This window comes from Larus michahellis, chromosome 16 (genome assembly GCF_964199755.1).
Source record: "Larus michahellis chromosome 16, bLarMic1.1, whole genome shotgun sequence".
Classification (NCBI taxonomy): Eukaryota; Metazoa; Chordata; class Aves; order Charadriiformes; family Laridae; genus Larus; species Larus michahellis.
This window is the reverse complement of record NC_133911.1, coordinates 3,092,823-3,114,772: the sequence shown is the minus strand read 5'-3', so window position 1 is coordinate 3,114,772 and position 21,950 is coordinate 3,092,823. Positions and strand designations below refer to the sequence as shown.

Sequence of the window (21,950 nt, the reverse complement as noted above, 5' to 3'; positions counted from 1 at the left end):
GGTAGGTATGATCAGCTGGGAAAACTGGAGCTCAAAAACACGACTGCGGAGCAGGTGCAACCCACAATCTTATCTTGGTGGAGCCTTCTACAGTATTCAGGTTCATGGAGGGGCAAGGTCACAGGCCCTGCACCTTGGTCGCCGGGGCTGCATTGACGCCACGGTGCAGGAACCAGTGTGTAATTACAGAAACTCTGTGATATCGGTGGCTGGTTTGCTAGGTCCAGACCTGGGCTCCTGCGTTATTGGAGTGTAGGTCTCCAGGAAGCAGGAAGAGATTCACATGTATGTCTGGTAGACATTTAGTTTCCTCAAAGCGATCTGGTGGCATTAATGATAAGCTACTGTATTATACATCTCACAATATTCAACTCAATTACCTTAAGCAAACTAATGATCTCATTGCCTTGCTTTTACTCATGAGTGAGCTCTTCCACAGAAAATCATGTGGAACTTAGCTCGTGTATTCATATTCACAGTAATCTTGGACCATGCAATCTTGTTTTTCCTTATCTTAATGTTTTAACTCATTTTTCACTCTCTGCAAACTGGACTGGAAGATGCTCAGCACACACAGCTCAGGATACTTCCATGGTCACTGTTTGTGCCGTGACTCCTCCCGAGCGTCCCCACAACCCGGTAGGGATTGTCAGTGTTGCGCTAGAGGCAAAGGCACTTTTAAGTGCTTTCAGATTTTTTGGAGCACCAGCTCACTGAGCCTATAAATACCCAACTGTTACCAGCTCATTTCATTCATTATAACTGAGCTATGTACAGCCCTTGCCAGAAAGCACAGGGCTTAATGCTGTGCAGATAAAATAGAGACTTTGCAGAAGAAAATATAGGCTTCCCAGAAGGAAGTGCCATAATAGAGGCTTTTAAACATAGTCCGGTACTGTAGTTCTTCTTGTATCTTTCCATCTTACTGGGTTGCCTTGGTTAGCCTTGCCACATGCTCCCACATCCATTTTTTCACTGTCCCCAGAGTTACCATTAGCTGCTTGTGAGCAGTGACATCTGTTGCGGGCATGAAAAGAAAAATGGCCAAAGATGTTAAGCAGTGGTGGCACTGCGGTGGCTTTTCCTGTTAGTTCAGTCTGTGTTACTCTCCTCTGTTTGATTTCTCTTCAGAGACCCTCTTTCTGTTGACCTTCTGCTTCCTGAACTGTGAAACCCCCTGGAGTCCTGCAGACTTTATCCTGCCTGGCTCGCAGCAGCCTCTCCGTTTTTTCCCCAGAGGAGCAGTATTTACATTTCAGCTGAATGAATAATGGTTGCAGAGCTGCTATCTGCTAATCTTCTATAGTTGTGCATCTCTATCCGTGCTGCCTGATGCCAGCAGACAATCCCAGCACTGGTCGCGTTTCAGAAGGAGATGACACTTTCACTTGCTTAATCTTACTGCAAAGCATTGGGGGGAAAAAAGAGCAACCCCCGCAGGGGGAAAGACCTCTATTAAGTAGGTGTCATTCTCTTGATCCATTTTCCAGACCATGGAGCTTTATGAGAAGAAATACAGTGCATTCTGATGAACATTTTAAAAGTAAAAGGAGCAAGAATGGGGAAGGAAATATTCAGGGGCAATATTTTTTAAAGTGGCAGGAAGGAAAAGATGGATTTTGCTGCAAATATAGTGCAGTAGCATAGCAAAAATATAGACATATTTTCTATAATGGGGACCGGCTCCATCCCTGCTGATGCCCTTGCTGGAAGTCCCTGTGAGTGTCCTGCCAGAAATAAGGAAGGACAAGCTGTGATAGAAGAATAAAGCATGGATGATGCAAAGGTGCTCAGTGTGCAAATATTATGCAGGCAGCCTCGCGTATTTTAGGCATCTCCCAGTCCGTCCATGATGAAAACTGGACTGGATCCAAAGGGCTTGGTTCTCTTTGCTGTGGTAGTATCAGGATCCTCAAATGAGCGGAGGACTAAGAGACCTCAGTATAAACAGGAGTTCACCTCCAAGGCATTTATTGCGTGTCTCTCTTGATTAGTATGTTTTTTATCTGACTGTCAGTAAAAAAACTGAGAGAAAAAGGTCCTCCCACTCAGCAAATGCAGTTATAAAAGCTTTCCTAATGGTTACAATGGGACTGATTTATTCAGTAGATTTATTTGACAGCACCTGTTACAGAGACCAAGGAAGTAATTGAGCTGTAGTGTATTAGATTGATTGCTGTTTGTTCAAATGGGATATTGTAGATTACATTTTGCATTAACATTTGAATATTGCAGAAACGCTCAGAGTGAGAACGTAGGCAGAGCGTTTTCACAGAGGCTCAGAAGTCAGGAAGGGTGCTGAAGATTCTCTGGGCAGTTTCACCGCAGCAGAACCCAGGGATGAACTTGCAAGCCCGGGGACAGCAGGAATGCCTGGCTGGAAGTCTAGTAGAGAGCATGGATGGATCGTGACAATTATTGCGGAAGTCAGTACTGTTCTCTTATTAGTCCAATGCAAAAATTGTCTTAAAGATCTTTAGACTATGATTAACTTTTGCATCAACTCTAAAACTTCTTCCTTTCCCATGCTTTTGATGGCATAAATTCTTCTTCTCTTATTCTTCATCAACGCGTTGTCTGGATGGCAGCTGCCTACCTGCTGCTGGTGCTTACAATCTCCTGGAAAGGCACCACACGACAACAGAGTAATCGCTCCTTATTCAAACACCTGGAGTGCCAGAGCCGTGCTCTGTACAGCTCACAGCCTAAAGATACAAGGTACTTTTTAATCTCTAGAGCAGTCATTGCAACGGCACATAGAGACAAAACTTGCTGATGCATTTCACAGCCACGTTCTTCTCCTGCAGCATCTCCGCACGAGGGAAGGCAAAACAGCAGAGCTTCCTTTTAGAGTAATCTGTGTCACACATCAGCACACCTTTGCTTTTTCCCTCTGAGATACCTCATAAGCTTTTTAGCCTTTCGTTTCTTTGCTGCTGTAACCGAGTAATGGGAAAGCTCTCTTTATGACAATGATTAAAACTCAAGAATAACTGATCTCTCTTTCCAAAAGCTCTCTCAGAAGAGGGGCCTACTATTCCCATTCTGAGGGAAGGCAAACAGATTCCAGGCAGTCTGGCCTTCAGCCAGGCGGGTACGCGGCGTACATAAATACCAGAAGCAGATGAAAAGTCTGAATTTTGTGAAATCCAACTGATTTGGCACTTCTGTGAGTCAAGCTTTTTTCCTAAAATGCATTAAACTGTGGGGTTTTTTTTTCCCTTGTATTCCCAAGACTTGCAGCAAACAATTAGTTGTGGTTATGAAATATAGATTAATTAAGAGCCCCGGGGAGTTCAAAAGGCAAAAGGTTGCCTGTGTCTCATGACACCTTTGTTTCACTTGTTTCAAATGAGCAGTGCCACCTCCCATGGTGACATTAACAGGATCAGGAGAGCAACAGCCAGGAGCAGAACTCGACTTCAAGCAGCGGCTCGAAGGAGCTTAGAGAACCTTCTCTCACTTCGGGGGGACATGCAAGTCTCTGGGGAAACAAGTCTATTTGTCTGCCAGGCTGCACGGTCACAGGGATGATTTCTTCCTCTTTGCATGTCCCTGCAACCCGGGAGTCGTCAGTGGCTTAGTTTTCTGTGATCCTTCTTACTATTGGCTTGGGAGCTCTGAGAATCATACATTAAATACATATTAAATACATTTTTGCCTTTGGGAGCCAAGCAGAGGGTGCTGGCAATGTCAATATCTCAGAACAGAGGAAGAAACCGAAAAAGCTTTTCCAAAAAAGTGCAAATGGAGCCATTAATAACTCGCAGTTTGTTTTTGCTTTGTGGCAGACAAAAACTCAAAGGCTGGTGTCCCTCCTCGCTTCAGCACAGATGTACTGCTTGATCCTGATGTACTGTTTGGAAGGCTGGGGATATTTAAGCTGCTTCTAAAAGGCAGAGAGAACCATTTTATAGCACTCCTTGAGCCTTTATTTTGTAAGTCTGGTGCCAAAATTCACATACGCACTGGCACTCAGAAGCAGCGTGGTGCCATAAGAGTGTGGCCTTCCTGCAGAGTTATAGAAATAATTTTCCCATTTCCTCCATTGTGCCTGGGACACGTGTGTGTCGTTGCACGGTGGGTTCCCACAACATCTGTTTGAGTGCGTACGGTGTTCGGACACCCCAACTGCGCTGGGCAAAGCTGAATCCCTGCGCCTGCACCCCTCTCCTTCAGAAAAGCTGAGTTTACCAAGTCCCGCGTTTTAGAAAGATTCACAGGTAGTTTATGTTTACAGCTAATACAATTCAACATAGGAAATTTGCTATTCCATTTCAGTAACCAGCAAAGTTTTGATACCATTACATCTTTCTCCCATGGAGCATAACAATTTGCATCACTTATCACCTTTTAGAGATTTTTTCTTACGCTTTACCCTTTACAGCCCCTTGCATTCAAAATAGGACGGTTGTTGCAAAGCCAGACATCGCAGACTCCGCTCTTGACAGGTGCGTAGCTGTTGACCTTGCAAGCAGCTATCCCAATCACACAGACCTTATTCGAGCAAAACTGCCGGCAAAAAGCAGTGGGAGTTTTCCATAAGCGGTGTTAATAATGTTTGATTCTGCAAGAGCGGCTACAGAAGGCACAGTAAGGTGAATTAACGATAGAGAATTTAGCTTCCTATTTCCCGTCTTATGTTGGAACACAAACACTAATTCTGTATAATTGTTGTGTTCGGTGTTGAGCTTCCTTTCTAACCTCTTCAGCTAACATGGAAAGAAAATTCAGTTGCAGCATCCAATTAAAAGTATTAATCAAGGGGAAGACTGGCTTAGCTGACACGTCGTGTACGTGAGGTTTTCTCCTGTAGGGGTTTCAGCTAATGTGTTTGAGATCTTGCAATTACAAGAGCACGTCTTCCTGATATTAGCTGAATATACCTGAAATACCGTGAAGCTTGTCACAGCCTTCTGCCCCAGTGACAGCAGGGTACGGAAAGGTCTTAAACTCACTGCGGATCCCAGTGGGATGGATTTGTAGGAGTTTGCATTGCTAAGGAGAGATGGTTGAAATTTCCCAAATGCCCAAGACTTCTTGCCCAGATACATTATTACCATCGACTCAAAAAGGAGATTAAGGGATGAAGAAGATGAGAACAGGTCATTGGCCCCAAAGAGGGTGAAAATTCCCTTAATTAACCAAAATTGAGCTTGTTTTATGGAGTCGAGTGAGAAGGTGGTTTGAAAGCTGCGAAGATGGGAACGTTTCAGCTGTCAAATCTTGTGTATTCCTGGAGCAAGATGGGGAGAGGATGGGTGATCGGTCCCTTCTGGTGTTACAGAGGAGTTGTCCTCTGCTGCAGGCAGGTCCTTTCATCTCATCCTGATTATGGGACCAAATCTCATCTCAATGTTCTCATCTGGACTCTTGAAAAATTCTCCATAATCCTGGCTTGATCAATGTAGCAGGTATTTTGTGTCACTAGTGGACTGCTGTAGTTCATAATGTCAGATATCTGGGTCCCCCAAGCTATTTTTAGGAACAGTCCAGTTCAATATATCAATCCAATCTTTACTTTGGGGCATCTCTTTTCCCCTGAGGCCCAAGAGATTACGTTCAAATTATTTCCCAGCGATAATTATATGCCCAGTTTATGCTGGGCCTTTTAAAACACTCTTTCTACCATCTAATTTAAATAATTTCCACTTGGATTAGCACCGAGAAATAAGTATTTGATTATAGCCACCTTAAAAGTGAGTGGCATGTTTTACAACTTCGATAGAGCTGGAAAGACTCTTGAGTGTTCAGACACCAACTGAACAGCTAAAGAAAAGAACCGATTCCACTTCTGGCAGTCGTCAGTGAGAGCACTGGCAAAAAAAATAGTCAACAGCAGCTCTGCAAACAGCTGAAAAAATCATGCAAGCAGCAGTTACCTGGGAGCAGACGGAGGTTTGTGAAGGCACCTTTCCCTTGAAACTCTTCCAAGGGCTCTCATTAATTCAGCATTTACAAAACTCCCTCTTCCTAACCTTGTCCTGCCCGTCATGGCTGATGTACAGCTGCTCCATCTCACCCCCTCAGGGCTGCAGCTTTCCAAAAGGCAGTTCCTCCGTTTACTTCCTCCCTTTTCTTCTTCTATTCCGTATTTTACTCCTCTCCATCATACAGTCCTCTAGGAATTGGTGGAGGGAAATTGAGAGTAAAGCCGGCAGAGTTTATCAGCAGTGGATGACTCCAGCAAATAAAACTGTTTACTCTGAATTGTCAACATTAACATGTTCCCACAAAACGTAGCGAAGTTGGATGGAAAAAGTTATTGCATTGGCGTGAAATTGCCCGAGTGGTGTCTGAGGGTAACGTCCCTCGATGACCGCCCCAGAGGTGAGAATGATTTGATCGATAAGTTGTGGGCTGAGAGATGATTTCATGTAAAAATGACAGTCTTGCTCAAGAAATGTCACTGTAATTAAAGAACTTTCACCCGGTCAAGCTAGTTTTTAAACGAGAAGGAAAAATGAGAATTGAGAGAGTGACTCTATTCACAAGAATTGTAATCGTGCGAAGGGATGATTTAGAAGCAAAGCCTATTAGCTTCAGCTGAATCATGCTCCAATCTTTATTCCATCAGTTTTTCAGAGCAGAAATAGAAACATTAAAGAGGAATAACGCAAATGACATTGACAGTATTTTCAAAATAAATTCAGCTCTATAAAGTTTTTCCTCAAGATATATTTGCGTTAACTTCTCCTCTGCTGGAAGCCAGGACCGCTAATGCTCAGCGTATACCTATAGTGCAAGGGAGGACTTGCCACAGATGCCAAATTCACGTTTTTTAATAAAGCCATTTAAATTCCAGGTTCTGAATTAGTGGACGTACTCACTGTCCCCACTTTTGGAAAACGCTGTTTCCTAAGAACCCAAGCGGAAGAATTTTATTTCTAATTTAACTTAATTCAGCCACAGCCTCTTTCAAGGTTTGTTTTCATGTTCTCATGGTTCTCACTGCGGGAAGCTGCTCTGCCGCTGGCCTTTGCTGGGTCCAGCCATATTCCACGTCAGGTCTTTGCCGTAAGCTTTCAGAAAACTGTGGAAAACAGATAAAACATTTTCTGCCAGGCTGAATGCCCTCTGTCACGCGGGATGTACCCGGCACTCTGAATTAAGGCTTGTGGGAGTAACTCTGACCAGAGGAGCCTGCCAGCCTGGCAGAGATGACTGTGTTTCGAATGATACCCTGGCCTAGCTTGAGAGCCCGGTAATTAATCACTCTTTGCCACCATCTGGAAGAGGAGGGCACGGGTTTGGAGGCAGTATGCAGAACTGAGGATTTTTGGAAAGCAATAGTAGCATTTGAGTTTCTTCCCTTCTTTACCGATGTGACCCCAAAACTGGTGGTTTATTTCAGAGCGCAGGGTTGCAGTCTCCGGTTCTCTTCCTGAACGACAAATTCGCTGCCGCTTCTGGAACCGGAGAGTAAACCCGAGAGCTGAACTGGCAGTAACAAAAGTCGCTGAGCTGGCTCTATTGAGATGTGCCACCCGGAGGCGGTTTGCATTTCATTGTGTGTGTACACAACGTGGCTGACACGCCAGCGGGAAGAAAGGGCTGCTGAAAAGTGAGGTGTGATTATTATCTGAGCTTCAGACACTGGAGCTCACTCTATTAACTGTTTTCACCCCACATAAAATACCATTTTCTATTCAAACAGTATTTGTCAAAAGGGAATCCTGAAACTGTGACACCCCCCAGGGTAGTCATTACTGCTCCTGCTGAAATAACGAAGCTCTGGAGAGACGTTTTAACTTGCTTTTTGGATGTGACGGGCTCAAAAGAAATCGAAGAGGTGAAATTCTCAGCCGTATTAATGACCTGTGCTCCTGTGCCCATGAGAGTACCCATGAGCCCTCTGCCCGTGCTGCATGCCTCACTGGCTCCTCCGTAATTCTCCTTCAATCCATGGGAGGTTTGGTGGAGGAGAGCAAGAGGAAGGCAAAGCCCAGCTGCTCCGTCCTTTCTCTCTCCCTGCAGGCAGCAGAGAGGCCGAGGGACTTTCAGCTGAGCTCCTGCACATTCCGCAGCCCTGCAAAGCAAAGAGCTTTGTGAGCTGTGCCGGGCTTCGGAGCCAGTGTGCGCTCTGTGCTGGCTGCTTGGGATCGGCGGAGGAGCTCTTTTTGAAGGAAACTGGGCAGGATTTTAAAACAGTTGGCTCTGGAGTGAGCAAAGACGTCTCTGCCTTATTGAACAGAGTAACGTCATTGGGATAGCCAGTGTTGGGATGGAGTGAGAGTCTTGCCTGTGCTGATGTGCGCCAGGATCATACGTAGTATCTCCTTTCTCCCAGGCCCTTCCTCTGTCCACCACTTGGCAGGCTCCCCAAGCATCCCCTCTGGGCTAACACCTTGGGTTCCTGTAGCTCAAAACCTGAGAGAAATTGGGATTCGTCCTCTGCCCTAATTGCTGATCCACATGGATGGATCCGTGTTGGTGCTTTATCCGTTCCTTCACAACGCTGGGGAAAACCAACCGCAAAGGCAATTGAGTGGAGCCATGGAGATCGCACCGTCTTAGCGCTAATGGGGAGAGCTGCGTGGTCACTGCAAATTGATTCCATTGCCATCTCTTCTCAGACGCGCTGATCTCTGTCCCCTGCCCCTCTCCACCTAGGAGTGCTGTCAGGCACACGGAGCGCAGCACCCGCGCGGCAGAGCTCGCAGATCACCTCGTGACAGCCACCGCCAGCGGGTTGGTTGCAAGCCCAGGGGTGCCATTACTTCTTTCCAAAGCTCCCATAAATTGAACTGCGTTTTTATGACACTGTAACCAGAGGCACTTATTGTACCGAAACAAAAAGACTTTCGTTTGAATTTACTAGACACAGCTGATTATGCTCAATGACATTTTTGACACTTTTGGGTGGATTTGAACTTGAAAATCTTTCCAGACTTTCTGAACTGACGGCTCCTTTCAGCTGACTGATGGATCCACCTGAGCAATGCTGTCATCTTTCGGAGGTCTTTGTCTCCTTTGGAGATCTTTCTGTGCGGTGCTGTAGTCCTGCAGCAGAGTTAGTGACACAGGCAGCTGGCTTGTGTTTTCCAGTGAGTCAAAGCAAACAAACATAAAATCAGATATAACAGGGGAGAAGTCACCTAAGCACACTGATAAACCTACCCCACTGCTTTCATTTCCTTATAACAAGCATTTGCTTTGGTTACAAGAACACTTCTCAGTTCTGTATATTCTGAAATTCCTCCTGCACTTTGTTCTGACAAATATTCAAACAATTGTTTATTTCCCTTTAAAGTTTTTATTGTCCCTTACAATGTTTTAGATGCTCCCATCCCTTCTCCAGCACAGCCTACCCAGCGGAGGAATTCAGCTTTTCCGATTGCAGATGAAATCAGGCTTTTGAGAGATGGAATTGCTGAATTTTCCCACCGGGACGGCATCACAGCTTTCAAGTGGCAAGGCAATTTGTTCCCTGTTCTTTTGCTGATGGCTCAGTACTTAATGTCACAGTATGGCAGAGAAAGAGTCCTGCGTCCTCTTACGCTTCTCAGGGCTTGCATTGGTCTGGCTTTCTGGAATCCTCTCCCAGGCTCTCCTGGAAACAGAAGAGCGTTTCCTTTGCAGAGATTTAGTGGTGTGAGCAGAGCTGCAGTAAGGGACAGACTTTCAGGAGGTCTCAGCTTCTCTTTTAGCTGCACAAGGAAAGGCTCAGCTCCTCAGAATTGCTCATACGCAGCATCTCTCGGTGATCGTGGTGCTCAAGGAAGAGGAATTCCCCTTTGTTTTAGTGGAAGCTGCTGGATACCAAAAAGTTATGAAAATCCCATCCTTAGGGTGGCTGAGGAAATTTGTTCTGTGACTAATCAGTAGGTAACGGAACAGGCTGAGAACTCCCCGAGCACTGACCAGGGCAGGTAGACTGTAATGACTGTAGAGGTTGCAGAATCCAGCAAACCAAGGGACTTCAGCAACCCCTCCCAGTACGACCATTTCCTTCTTGTTTCTCTCCCCCTTGTCCAACGCTGTGCTCGTTTCTTTCTTTAACGCCAAGCCCCCCTAGTTGAGTAGTAAAACATTCATACTTTTTCAGAGAACAATGCACACATCTTAACAGCCAGTCCATTAGTCCTTCAATGGATATTTTAATTAACTAATCTGTTCAAAACATCAAGAGCCTGTTGAGCCATCTGGACTGATTAAAGTCGCATATTGCATTACTAATGTGCTGATTAAATCCTTCATTTTGCTCCAAGTCCTAAACGCATCCAAATGTTACCACTCAAAAGCTGCTTCACGCAAGCTAGGAGGTTTGCATTTCGCCCGTGCGGGAAAGGAGGCTTGTTTTAGGTTTGGGTAGGGGTGTGCTGGTAACCCTGTGTCCTGGTTTGAGCGACACAGGACTCATTTCTCTTGAAACACGTGGGAAAACTGCACTTTTAGAAGACTCCAGTGTCTGAATTGGTGAAAATCTTTACTTTATAGCTAGCTAGGCTACGTGGGATTCAAGGTCTCAGTGTCCTCGCCAGGTGCGGGGACGAGGAGGAGCGAGACCCAGGCACTTGACCCAAGCTGCCAACAGGGTTATTTCATACCATGGATGGCACATTCAATAGAGATCAGAAAGTTTGCTGAGGAGTTCTCTCTCTTTATATGATGGCTGTGACCCTGAGAACTCCTTGCCCCGATGCCGGAGCCCTGAGCCCTTCCCTTCCTCCCGCAGTGTCCCACATGGGCTGTCCCTGCGGGGAGTGCACGGCTTCCCCCTGATGGAATGGGCCGAGTATAATTCTTGTATATTTTATATTAGTATGGGGATCAATACTAGTTCTTTAGTATTATTAATTATTTAGTCTTATCCTATTAAATCTACTTACATTTCAACCCTCGTGTTACCTTGTTTTCCCCAATTCCCCTTCCCAGGTGGGGAGGGGTCATCAGGTGATAGAATAATTGTCTAAATGACAATAAATTGTTACGGAGTTCTCAAACCGGAACACGCTGGTTGCTGGGAAGGAGAGCCAGGCACCGGCCAGCCTGCTGGGCCGAGCTAGCAGGGAGGGGAGCAGTGGGTGCACGGCTGGGTTTCTTTGCCGAGCTCCGCAAACAGCTCTTACCGTCTGGTATGAGCCGACAAGTCCCTTCCCGGGGCGGTCGCACGTGCGGCTGGGAAGCAGGAAACCCGGGTGGCGTCGGGTATTCCCTGCTGTAGGAATTCCCTAATTACTTGCAAGATTTGGGAAAACAAGAGGCAGTGTTGCCTGAGACAGCCTTCTGGCTAGGTCAGGAAGGATTTAAACTGTTAGAAATAGAATTTACCAAAGATGCTAGAATCTCTTAAGATGCAAATCACACCCCGTAATCTTTGGTGAAATCTACAGGCCGGCTGGTGAGTGTACCATCGAAACAGCCTTGACTCAGCCTGACAGCACTTTCCTCTCCCAGCAAAACCCACTATAAATCCACTGTGTGCTCACAAGCACTTCCATTTTGGCAGTGAGTATGACAGCAAAGGCTGGTCTCTGGAAGGATCCTGGCTGTCGTTACTTCAAACCCTCGGCTTGCACAGGACACCTGAAACAGAGCAGGCACTTTCTGCCTTCCCAGCCAGGTAGCCTTCACCATGTAACAATAATAACCTGCAGTGGAGGTTTTCTCTCCCTCCTCTGCCCTGACCAGGAGGGTACATTCCAGCATCCATCTCAGAAGGGTTTATCTTATCATGGAAATCACCTTACAATAAGAATGTGTGGGGTTTTGCAGGTATTTGGTGTATGAACCCATAACTCTCAGGCTCCCAGTTTTATTTGGTGTGGGACAGATCAGTGAACCTTCCAGCCAAGAACCTTAACACGCTTGGTAGCTGTTGTGAGATTTAGTGACTACATCCTAATTTAAATACGACAATCTTCGCTTGTACAAGGGAGCTGAGGCACAGGGAGGACACATGATTTCACAGAGAACAGGGAGTTGAATTAAGACAACTTGTCTCCTACCTGGGCGTCTCTCCCCATGGCAGATCACCTCCTCTCTTACCCTCGCGGCACCCAGGATCTGGGGGGTTGTAACAAAGCAATGTCCAAGCATTTAAACATACACCTGTCCAAGGAAAAGTGATCCAGCAGCAGTGTGTGCCACGAAGGGTGCAGCCAGTTGGAGTTACTCAATGGGCGACCGCATTCTTCAGGCCTCATTCTTTCAGCCTTTCAGAGCTGAAACCAAGTCTGGCGGCAGTGGTGGCTTTTGAGATGAAGGACTTGGCTGAGCTGGGCTCCCCGCAGCTTCCCCACTAACAGGACTCTTGTCGTTGCTTGCAGGTAAACGGCCACCTGGACTACATGAAGCAAATGGACACGATCCTAAAAGCTGTGGGCATTAAAACCAAGGAGTGTCGGCTGGAAGAGAAGGGCAGCGGCAGCCTTTTCTCCCCTCTAGCCGAGAAATCGCAGCAGGCAGCGGGCGGCGAGGCTCGGGAAGAGGAAAACACTGTGCGAGAGGAGAATGCGGCTGACGGTGAGGCTCTTCCAGCCGGCCACGCTCACGGCCGTGATTCCCCCAGCTGTCTCTTGGGAGAAACCTCGCTGCCTTGCCCAGACTGTTCAAACAGCGGGGACAGCAAGAAACAGGCAGCAGGCGAGGGAGCAAATTAGAGCTCTTCGTGTTGGTCAGAGATGCTCAGACAGCATTAAAACTGCTTCCAAAGCACCGTCCGTTGCACTGGGATTCCCAAAGGAGCATTGGTGGAGCTGGCAGAGCTGTAGCTGCAGTTTTCAGACCGTCCTGAGAGCCTGGAGCGTGGCACCGGTGTGTCACTGGATCAAAGCTTTCGGAGCAGCCACCCACGGCGTCTCCCACGGACAAGCAAGGGCTGATTCCTGCCTGAATCAGCATTGCTCCTCAGGAACCGACGGCACTTCCCTCCTCGCACAAACTGGGTCTATTCTTGAGGGAAGCAGCTGTCACCATTAGGGACTGTCTCTCTGCTACATAACTCTTGGGAAAGCAGGTGGCTCTGTGGGTATTTTAAGCATATGATGAAGAGGGGCTTATCATTAGGAAATTAAACCCATTTTTCCACCAGTGGTCGATTTGGGTTTTGGTTTTGAGGTGAGCAGGTGTGTTGCAGGCTCTGGCTGCCCATCTCTGCACGTCTCGGCGTCCGCACTTCGGCTCTGCTAACCGGGGAGGCGAAAGGCTGAGGCTACCCGGCTTCTCTCCCCCCATCTGCTGCAGGTTTGCTGCCAGGGTTTGGGCACTTTCCAATCGACAAGACTGTTTCCCTATCTGCAAGCTGAGGGCGACGAGTGTTCGAGGCCTCATTACAATTAGAAACATGCTTTGAGTCCCTAGGTGAAAGACAGCAGAAGAAACAGAGTGGGCTTTTTATGATTTATTACTTTGTGCAACTTCCTCCCAGGCTTTGCAAGCCAGCAACCCACAGAGACTTTCGGTTTGTGTCCCACACACATCTCCAGCCTTAAAAGCCCCCTCTAGACGTATTTTTAATTGGCTTAGAATAAAACCAATACTTGGCATAGGATAAACACGAAGCTGTTTGATTTCTACCTCCTTCCATAAAAGCGAATTGGCACCCACTCTCTTCTCCCTCAGTCTCAAACCAGAGGGAGGGACCCTGCTTTACGTCCCCTGCCACGCGGAGTCTTCCAAAACAGTGTGGGACCGATCCACATCTTCCATAAAAGGCCCTTTTCTGGCCTACTCTGCTGCTCAGCCCAAGAAAACGCAATCTAGCAGGAACACGGCGGGGGGATAGACCCCCTTCTGAGAACATCTCTGTGTTTTTCTGGTTAAAACAAGTGCCGGTCGGTACGAATTCCTCCCCACATCCAGGTCTGGAGGCTCTCCTTGACTCACGAGGGGAGAAACAGAGCGATTGCAGCTTCTGATTTCGGCTCACCCGGAGCCCTCCTCCTCCCGCCCCGTCCCAGCAGCCAGTTTAATAACCACCTCTCCTTTCTTTCCCCAGCTTTTTGCAAACCTCACCTGCAAGGTATTTCTCACCCAGGTGCAAATGCGGCTGTTTCTGGGGGTGGCGGTTTGACCTGGCGACGCTCAGCAGCTCTGGGTACGGTGCCGGTGCCTGGCTTTTCCTCTCCCCAGTTCCTCCCACCTCCGAGGGGGGCTCGGACCTGCTCAGCTCCGATCTGGAGCGATGGAGACGTCTCTGAGGCAGGCTGTGGGATCCCTGCTGGGCCTGTTTTGCCGGGCGGCCGTTGACGCCGCTGGCTGCAGGAAAGGGACACGATTTCTCTGCCGCATGAGAAGGTTTGTCCACAAGCAAACACCTTATTACAAAGGACTGGCTCCAGGAGAGTAACATATTATTGCTTTTGAACATTTGGCTTGAAAAGGCATCTCTCTCTGTCCATCTCCTGTGCCTGCTGACGTGGCAACCTAACGCGCTTCCGAAATTCATTGTGTATTTTTCTACTCCTTTATAACCAGAGTTGTAGTCAAAGTATGTTCATATGTTCTTATATAAAGCCATTTGTGGAAAGATGTACATATTTATCTTCCTGCTTGATAGCAAACCCAAGTTATCTGCCCACAGATGTGTGGCGAAAATGCTTTAAAGGGTTTGATGTTTGAACCTGTGCTCAGACCTCCCTTTGTCACAGTCACTTACCGCTGACCGCTGGGCCAGCCGTCGCTTGCAAGGGGATTTGTAGCAAAGAAATGACAAGTTACTCATAAAAACACTTGTTCAGTCCTGGAACATCCGTGGGCAACGTGGGAAGTAAAACTAATGAGACTTGCTTGGTGCGTGGCTGCTTCTTCCAGCATCCCGTATCCGAGGGATGCTTCGGACTCGTTCGTCTCTATAATCTTCAGGAGCAGAATCAAACTCGTTAGCGCGAGCTGGGAAACAGGCAGCGAGGCTGGGAGGGTACGAGTCCAGGGAGGGCGCAGCAACTACCCGCCAACCCGTCTCTGCAGCCGAAAGGCACTTGAGGAAGAATTTCCTAAAAGCATTTGTTTTATTTATTTTTGAAGTGCCCACTTACCATATTACTCACTGTTCTCTCTGCTTCGGGCTGTGAGGAGAGTTGGAGGGGGGGCTGGCATCGTCGTTTAAAAGACAATATTTGGTGAGATTCTTATTTGACGGCAGAAAAAAAAGTATCTTTTCTAATTGCATCATCTAAAAATTGATGGATTGTAAGAGCAAAGTGTGATGGTTATATGCCAAAAATAGGAAGCTGTAGGATGAAATCTAAAGGGAAGCTGATTCCGTTACTACTGTCAGGGTACCCACAGAGCCACAAACAAGTCCAACACCCACACCCTTGCCGAATATCCAAAAAGCAGCATTGAACATTTTGCATCAAATTTAATCCCCCCGTAGTGCAGGCTGTTCCTCATTAAACACGACGGTTTCGCTGTGTTGCAACTGGCTGCTTTCGCAGGAAACTGAGAAGGATCCGCTCCAAATCAGGCGAGGAGATTAAACTCCCAAGAAGACGGGATGTTCCGTGGACTGGAGCAGCCCCAAAACCTCTTGTCCGTGAGTCACAGGATGTGGTTTCCACCGGTCCTCGCGGTGCGCTTGGTGAGACAGAGGGGATCTGCTGAGCCGGGTGAGTGGACGCTGAAAACCAAGCCTTGCGTTGGATTCGGGGAGATGAAGGATCTAGAGTCTGAGGTTCAGGATAACCGGAGATGAAAAGGCCACGGCTCTTGGAGAAGGGTGAGGGATTGGTGATGGTGAGCAAAGGAGGGATGGAAAGAGAGAGAAACAAGGCAGATTAATTCAGCAGTAAAACGTGGTTTTGCAGTATTGAAACCTACCCGCAGAAGTGCTCGGTGACGACGTCTTCTCCAAGGAGATTGCGTTTGAAGAGGGTATGGAGGAGCTCTGCGTGGGCAGGGAGATGTCTTGTGGCAAATCAGCCCTCGGGAGAGTTAGCGCGGGGCTGGGGGCTCCTTCCCAGCACGCAGAGGTCTGTAACCCCCCGTGGGGACGCCCTCGCTTAGGCCACGGGGGTGCCGAGCCGCTTGGGCTGCAGCTCCGCGTCTGGGGGCTCCACGTCGAAAAGGTTGACCAAGCGGGTGCCGGGGGCCAGGAGAGGCCGGGGGCCGTCGCCGGCCGGCAGCGGGTTGTGTTCATTCCCCAGCGCCCCAGAGTCAACCGAGTCGGTCTCCGCCTGCAAGGTGAGGACGTTCTTGAGGGACGTGGCGGCGCGGGGTCCGCTGTTGGAGTTCCTCATGGAGAGGGAGATGGCGCTGGGACGGGGCTCCCCCGAGCGCCGGCAGCAGGGCAGGTATTTGCCCATGGCCCTCTTGAAGTCCCTCATGAAGAGCGGGTAGATGATGGGGTTCATGGTGCTGTTGCAGTACCCGAGCCAGGTGAGCACGTCGAAGAAGCCGGCAGGGACACAGCCGCAGACTGCCTGCGGGGGGGACACAGCAAGGGTGAGCAGCGTCTCCCACCTCGGCCCCCATCCAGAGGGTTTCCCAGAGATGCCAATGTTTTCCTTTCGAAGGAACCCTTCAAAACCCTTACGGAGGGTTTGCTCCCTGGGGAAATTTGGTCTTTCCAGCAAGACTTGTGGGCGTCTGAGATCCAACCCCGCTGGGTTCAAAGTTAAATCTTTTGAAAACCCGACGTGAAAAAAAAAAACCAACCAACCCCTTGGTCCTTACCTGCGTCACGTTGGTGACGAAGAAGGGGAGCCAAGCCACGAAGAACATGCCCAGGAGGATGCCCAGCGTCAGGCTGGCCTTCAGCGCCTTCTTGCTGTGCTTGTTGGCGAATCTCCTGCTCTCGCTGCCGGCCGCGGGCTGGCTCGGGGTGTGGGGAACCTGCAGCGGGACAAGGGGTGATGAGCGAGTGCTTCTCCCTGGGCCAGAGCACCAACCTCCCGCCCAAGAAAAGTGGCTTTTGGTGCTGCAAATCCTGCAAAAACCCCCGCTGTCATTTCCCTTCGTGCAAGGGGCAGGAGGGTGGCACACGCCGCTGTGCCCAAACCATAAATCGGGAAGAAGAAGCAATAGAAACCCTCAACATTGAGAGGTTTGGGGATTTTTTTAACTGTAAAGTCGGGGCTTTAACATTAAGACGCTTCTTTTATAGAAAAATCCAACTCAGCCACTGTTTTGGTGAGGATGAAGCGTGCCCTAAAGAGGCAACTCTAGCTGCTGATTAGAGCAGCAAACTATTTATGTTTTTAAAAGCAGGATGCCAAACGTTTCAGCCCACAAACACCATAACTCAATCCTTTATCCATAACTCAATCCTTTATCCGCTCTTGCAATCTAAAATGAAGTTATTATCTCAGCCTGCCACCGTAATTAAAGGAGGCCCCGTTGCCACTCAGCTTCCTGCCCAAAAAGTGAACAAAAATGGCTTAAAAAGATGAAACCTGACGGCTGCCTGGCTGACACCTTGTTTTCAGCCCGGAGCCGATTCGGGGCTCGTGGGAGTGTGCCGGGACACGGCGGGGCTGTTGGTTTCCCACGACAGAGCGAAGCGCCCGAGCATCCCCCCAGCCGGGCAGCACCGGGGCTGCGGCAGGTTGTGTTTGTAGAGTCCAAAAATGTGGCATTCAAGGGGAAAAGCAACGTTTTCTGATATTGTCTCTTTATTCTTTGATTCTCCTGTGAAAGTCCGGTACATCACGTGCGGGAGAGCTGGCCCGCTCAGAGACTCCCGGCTCCTTTCTTAAAAGAGCAAGAACAACAAACCAAATCCAGGTATTTAAAGGCAATTAAGTTTGTCTTTTCCCTGTAGGATATGAGGTCAATAAAGCCTATTACGCGGAATTAAAGCTGTTAGATTTAGTGGCAATTACCTTCTCCCGGGGAAACACAAACAAGCGCAGCCACGTTTGGGTTATAAAAACCACACACCCCGGTTTAACCAGCAACGGAGTAAGGAGGTATTTTGCGGGTCCCGTTATAGAGCAGGTAACAAAAATAGAAGCTGGCTGTTCAAAATAAGGTGCTCTCCACAATTGGGTATTTGCTGTTATTTAAGCTCCTTCTCCCCCGTATGTCTGACGCCCACCACGGCCAAGATTTACGAGTGGAAAGTCAGATAAGATTAAAACCCTCCGGGATGACGCTAGCCAAGAGGGGGGCGAAACTGCATTTATTTTGCTCTGCTGAGCATTTTTGTATCTTAATTTATTTCTCTGCTTCCGCTCATGCTGTTTCTGTGCTCCTGAGCAGCTTAAAAGCTCGCCGTCGCTGGGACAAGACGTGGGACACCCCCGAGGACGCCGCGGAGGTGCCATCCCCCCATCGCGGAGGGGGCTGTTGCCCAGAATCTCCCTCCCTGCGATCTGGTTGCCAAAGCCCTCGTTCAGCTCCGTCCCCGAGGATGTCCCAAAGGCAGAAACACCCCAGGTCCCCAAACCACGGGGATTTGCAAGGAGCAACGTGCCCGTCGCCACCTTACCTGCGGCGTGGTCTCGTCGGTGGTGGCGGCCACGTTGGAGGCGAGGGAAGCCACCTGCACCGCTTGCTTGCGGGCTGCCAGGAGGATGCGGCAGTAGGTGAAGGAGATGGCGGCGGACGGGAGGAAGAAAGTCAGGCAGGAGGCCACCAAGGCGTAGGGCAAGCTGACCAGCAGCCGGCACTGGTCCTCGTCCCCCCGGGAGGTGACGTTTGGGGACCGGACCTCAAACTCCAGCTCGTGCCAGCCCATCTTGATGGGCAGGAAGGAGGCCAGCGCAGCCAAGGTCCAGGTGGCCAGGATGAGCCAGAGGGCCCTGCAGGAGGTCATGCGCAGCTTGTATTTGAGGGGGGAGATGATGAGCAGGTAGCGGTCCAAGCTGATGACGCAGAGGTTGAGGATGGAGGCGCTGCAGCACATGACGTCGAAGGAGTACCAGAGGGAGCAGAAGTCACCCTGCAGCACCCAGCGGCCGTAGAGCTGGTTGAGCATGGCCGGGGGCATGACCACCAGCCCCACCATCAGGTCGGACATGAAGAGGGACACCAGGAAGTAGTTGGAGGTGTTGCGGAGGGAGCGCTGCGTGACGATGAGGAGGATGAGGAGGAAGTTACCCGCGGTGGTCAGCAGGATGATGAAGCAGAGGAAAGCGGCCACCCAGCTGCTCCCCACCAGCAGCGAGCGCTCCCCCAGCACGCTGGCGTTGGGGGCCCCCAAATCGCCCTCCATGAGGAGCCGGGCGGCAGGGCTGGCTCTGGAGCTGGAGGGACCTTCTCCGGCCGTGACCTGTGCTAGGTGATCATCGCCGGAGCCAGCTCCAGGGGATGGACCATCTCTCCGTCTCCGCTCTGTGTCCGTCCTCCTTCCTCCTCTCCCCCTCCTCTCCCTCTCTTCCCCCACTCTCTCTCTTCACTGGCAGTCAGGGCAGAGTGACATTCCCGGGAGCCGATCAGCAGTAGCAAAGTCCCCCTCCCCGTTACTCACATTTCCTTGTCCCTGCAAATCCCCCCCGAGCTGGGATGTCCCTGGACACTGCTTCGGGATGCTGGGGACGCTCTGGACGCAGGGGAGGCTTGGGATGCTCTGGATGCCGGGATGGCCGAGATGCCAGGGATGCTCTGGATGGCGGGATGCTCTGGATGTGCTGGACCAGGGAATTAGCTCAACCCCGGGATGCTCCAGACGGTGGGATGCTCTGGACCTCAGAGTACTCTGAGTGCTGGGATGCTCCAGTTGACAGGAATGCTCTGGATGCCAGGATACTCCGGGTGCTGGGATGCTCTGAACCTCAGAATACTCTGAGTGCTGATGCTGTGGACCTCAGGATGCTCCAGATGACAGGAATGCTCCAGATCCCAGGATGCTCCGGGTGGTGGGATGCTCTGGACCTCGGGATACTCTGGGCCACAAGATGCTCCAGATGACAGGGATGCTCTGGATGCCAGGATACTCCGGGTGCTGGGGATGCTCTGGACCCCGATGCTTGGCTCTCTGCCCCCCAGCTGGCCTTGGCGACCTGCAGAGCTCCGTCCCCCGGGGCAGCGGGGTCCCACCGAGCTCCTCCGTGCCCGAGCTCTGCTGCTGCAGGCAGAGGCAGCGCGGAGAGGCAGAGCAGCCCTGAGGCGAGCACGGGGATGCTCCCGGCTCAGCTCGTCCCTGAGGAGGAAGATGCGGCGCGCAGGAGTGTGGGCAGTGTCTCTCCCGGGCAGAGGTGCGTCCAGCGTGCAGGGGTGCGTGTGTGTGAGGGGGGGTGTTGTGTGTGCAGGTGCCAGCCAGACTTTTACCTGCCGCTCTGCGATCCACAGAAAAGGATGCCGAAATGCCGATTCGGAGGAGGTGGGGCTGGGTGGAGGGGGAGAGGAGGAGATGAAATGAAATGAAATGCTAATGAAAACAGGGATCTGGTCTAAACTCCACAAAGTGGCAGGCAGAGAGTTCCCTTTTCCGCCTTAAAGTGACAGCCAGCACCGCGCTCTGCCTCCCCTCCGCCGGCACCGGAGACCCCGCGTTTACCTGCCAGGTGGCCAGTGGCCCACGGGCCAGCAGGTCTGTGGCCGGGCCCAGCCGGTGGCACCGAGCACCGGGCTCCATTCTCCGCGCCGGTCGATAAAAAGCAAAATTTTGCAAAGCCAAATAAAAAGCGACAAAACCTGCCTGCAGCAGCCCCAGTCACCTGCTTGGAAAGCAGCCGGAGGCACGGAAAGGACTTGCCGGCTGATTTTCCAGCATTCTGCAGCCAGGGACGGAGGGTGGGAGGAGAAGCCAAGGGAAAAGGCTGCGCCCACGGCAGGGACAGCCAGGGGTCCTGCCCCTCCGCTCCGGGGTTGTTTGGCCTGGCCTCAGTGCAGCCCGGGTCCGTGTCTTTGCAGGGGCAACCGTGGATGGACCCAGGGCAACTTGCCCTTTGGCAAGCGGGAGGCAACACATCAGAGGACCCAGCGGGTCCCACTGGCTTCTTCATCCCTTCATCCAGTTCAGAAGACGCTTCTGAATCTTGAAGTGCTGTCAGGTATCCCACGCTGCCACTGCTACGTGTCAAAGCCAACATCTCAGGATGCTTGGCAGAGACTGATTATTTTTTTTAATTACCCAGCTGCTGAAAGGGGTTTTTTTTCTTCCAACAAATGGCTGCAATTTCTCTTGGGGGGAGACCAGAGCCCAGGGCACTGACTCCAGCACAAACCAGAGCCGGGCGTCTGTCTCCGTTGTGCCCCTGGCACCTACCCCCGCGGTCACAGGGCCGGACATCGCCCTTCCCTCCCTGTGCCGCCACCGAAGCCGTCCTTAACACGCTTCCCCGGGGGAGATGCCACTGCAGAGGTGTGGGCGAGCGCCAGCTGTGCACGCCGCAACGCCCCACCGGCCCCATCCCGCTGCACCCCCAGCCACCCACCCGGGACAGAATTCTGTCTCTTTACCAAGATCTACTTTTCTAATCACTTTTTCAACAACTTTGTCTGCTTTTCGCTCAATGCGCAATTCGGGTCTCTTGATGGAGGGACAGGGGAGATGCAAAGGGCTCACGTTGGTGCACGGACACAGCCCATATGCAGCCCATATTCCCCCAGGATCTCCGTGCCACTGGAAAACTGTTCACTGGGAAACAGCTGCCGTCACTCGTACCAGGACAAGCTCCCCTGGGAGCTCGCGCACGGCGTCTGCCCTCCCTCCGCTTCCCCAGGACCCTCTCCTTGGATGCTCCCGGCCAACCCTCCCCGGCCACCTCTGCGTCACTCCGTCGTGGCAGGCAGCCCAGGGCAGAGCACACACACACGCGAGGCTCTGATCGCAGCAGGAGGTTTCTTTAGAAAAGCGCTTGTACCAGGAAACCCTCACTTCCTCGTCCCATCTGTGCTGGGAACAAGCAAGAAAACCCACCCCGAGCCCACACCGCGGCAGCCTCCCCAGGCAGGATAAATCAGCGCAGCAGCACAGATTTATCCCAGCTGGGTCCAGGCGAGCGCTCAGCGAGGAAGTCATGCCGCAGTGAAAAGCCATGTTTCCTTCTCGGCCCTGCTGCACCCCAACCTGAGGAGCAGCTCAGTTTATCTCCGGAGCTTTTGCTTCGGAGAAGGAG

The 21,950-nt window shown here is 50.6% G+C and overlaps 2 protein-coding genes and 1 long non-coding RNA gene across 5 annotated transcripts in view; 1 reads left to right on the top strand and 2 right to left on the bottom strand.

Annotated features, from left to right (window-relative positions):
• LOC141732043 (uncharacterized) overlaps positions 1 to 14,323 on the bottom strand; it is a 36,621-nt gene extending 22,298 nt beyond the window's left edge. Inside the window, exons 1-2 of one of the 2 annotated variants that reach the window (XR_012583939.1) lie at positions 13,960 to 14,323; positions 11,952 to 13,301 (exon numbers count right to left, since the gene is read on the bottom strand). This is a non-coding gene — a long non-coding RNA (uncharacterized LOC141732043). Of the gene's footprint in view, positions 1 to 11,951; positions 13,302 to 13,959 lie in introns of those variants that run through there. The other variant, XR_012583940.1, reaches the window with a different exon arrangement.
• Positions 1 to 14,731, top strand: part of TMCO4 (transmembrane and coiled-coil domains 4) — a 42,221-nt gene extending 27,490 nt beyond the window's left edge. Inside the window, exon 14 of one of the 2 annotated variants that reach the window (XM_074560328.1) lies at positions 12,273 to 14,731. In XM_074560328.1, the coding sequence (XP_074416429.1) occupies positions 12,273 to 12,605 (333 nt within the window). In that variant the 3' untranslated portion in view covers positions 12,606 to 14,731. The remainder of the gene's footprint in view (positions 1 to 12,272) is intronic. The other variant, XM_074560329.1, reaches the window with a different exon arrangement.
• A 235-nt stretch (positions 14,732 to 14,966) lies between these two features.
• HTR6 (5-hydroxytryptamine receptor 6) lies at positions 14,967 to 20,186 on the bottom strand. Its single transcript, XM_074560330.1, has 3 exons — positions 18,377 to 20,186; positions 16,621 to 16,779; positions 14,967 to 16,367 (listed from the first exon to the last, which is right to left on the bottom strand). Exons 1-3 carry the CDS (start codon positions 19,100 to 19,102, stop codon positions 15,948 to 15,950), a joined length of 1,305 nt encoding a protein of 434 aa, XP_074416431.1. The 5' UTR covers positions 19,103 to 20,186; the 3' UTR covers positions 14,967 to 15,947.
• Between the last annotated feature and the right edge of the window lie 1,764 nt (positions 20,187 to 21,950).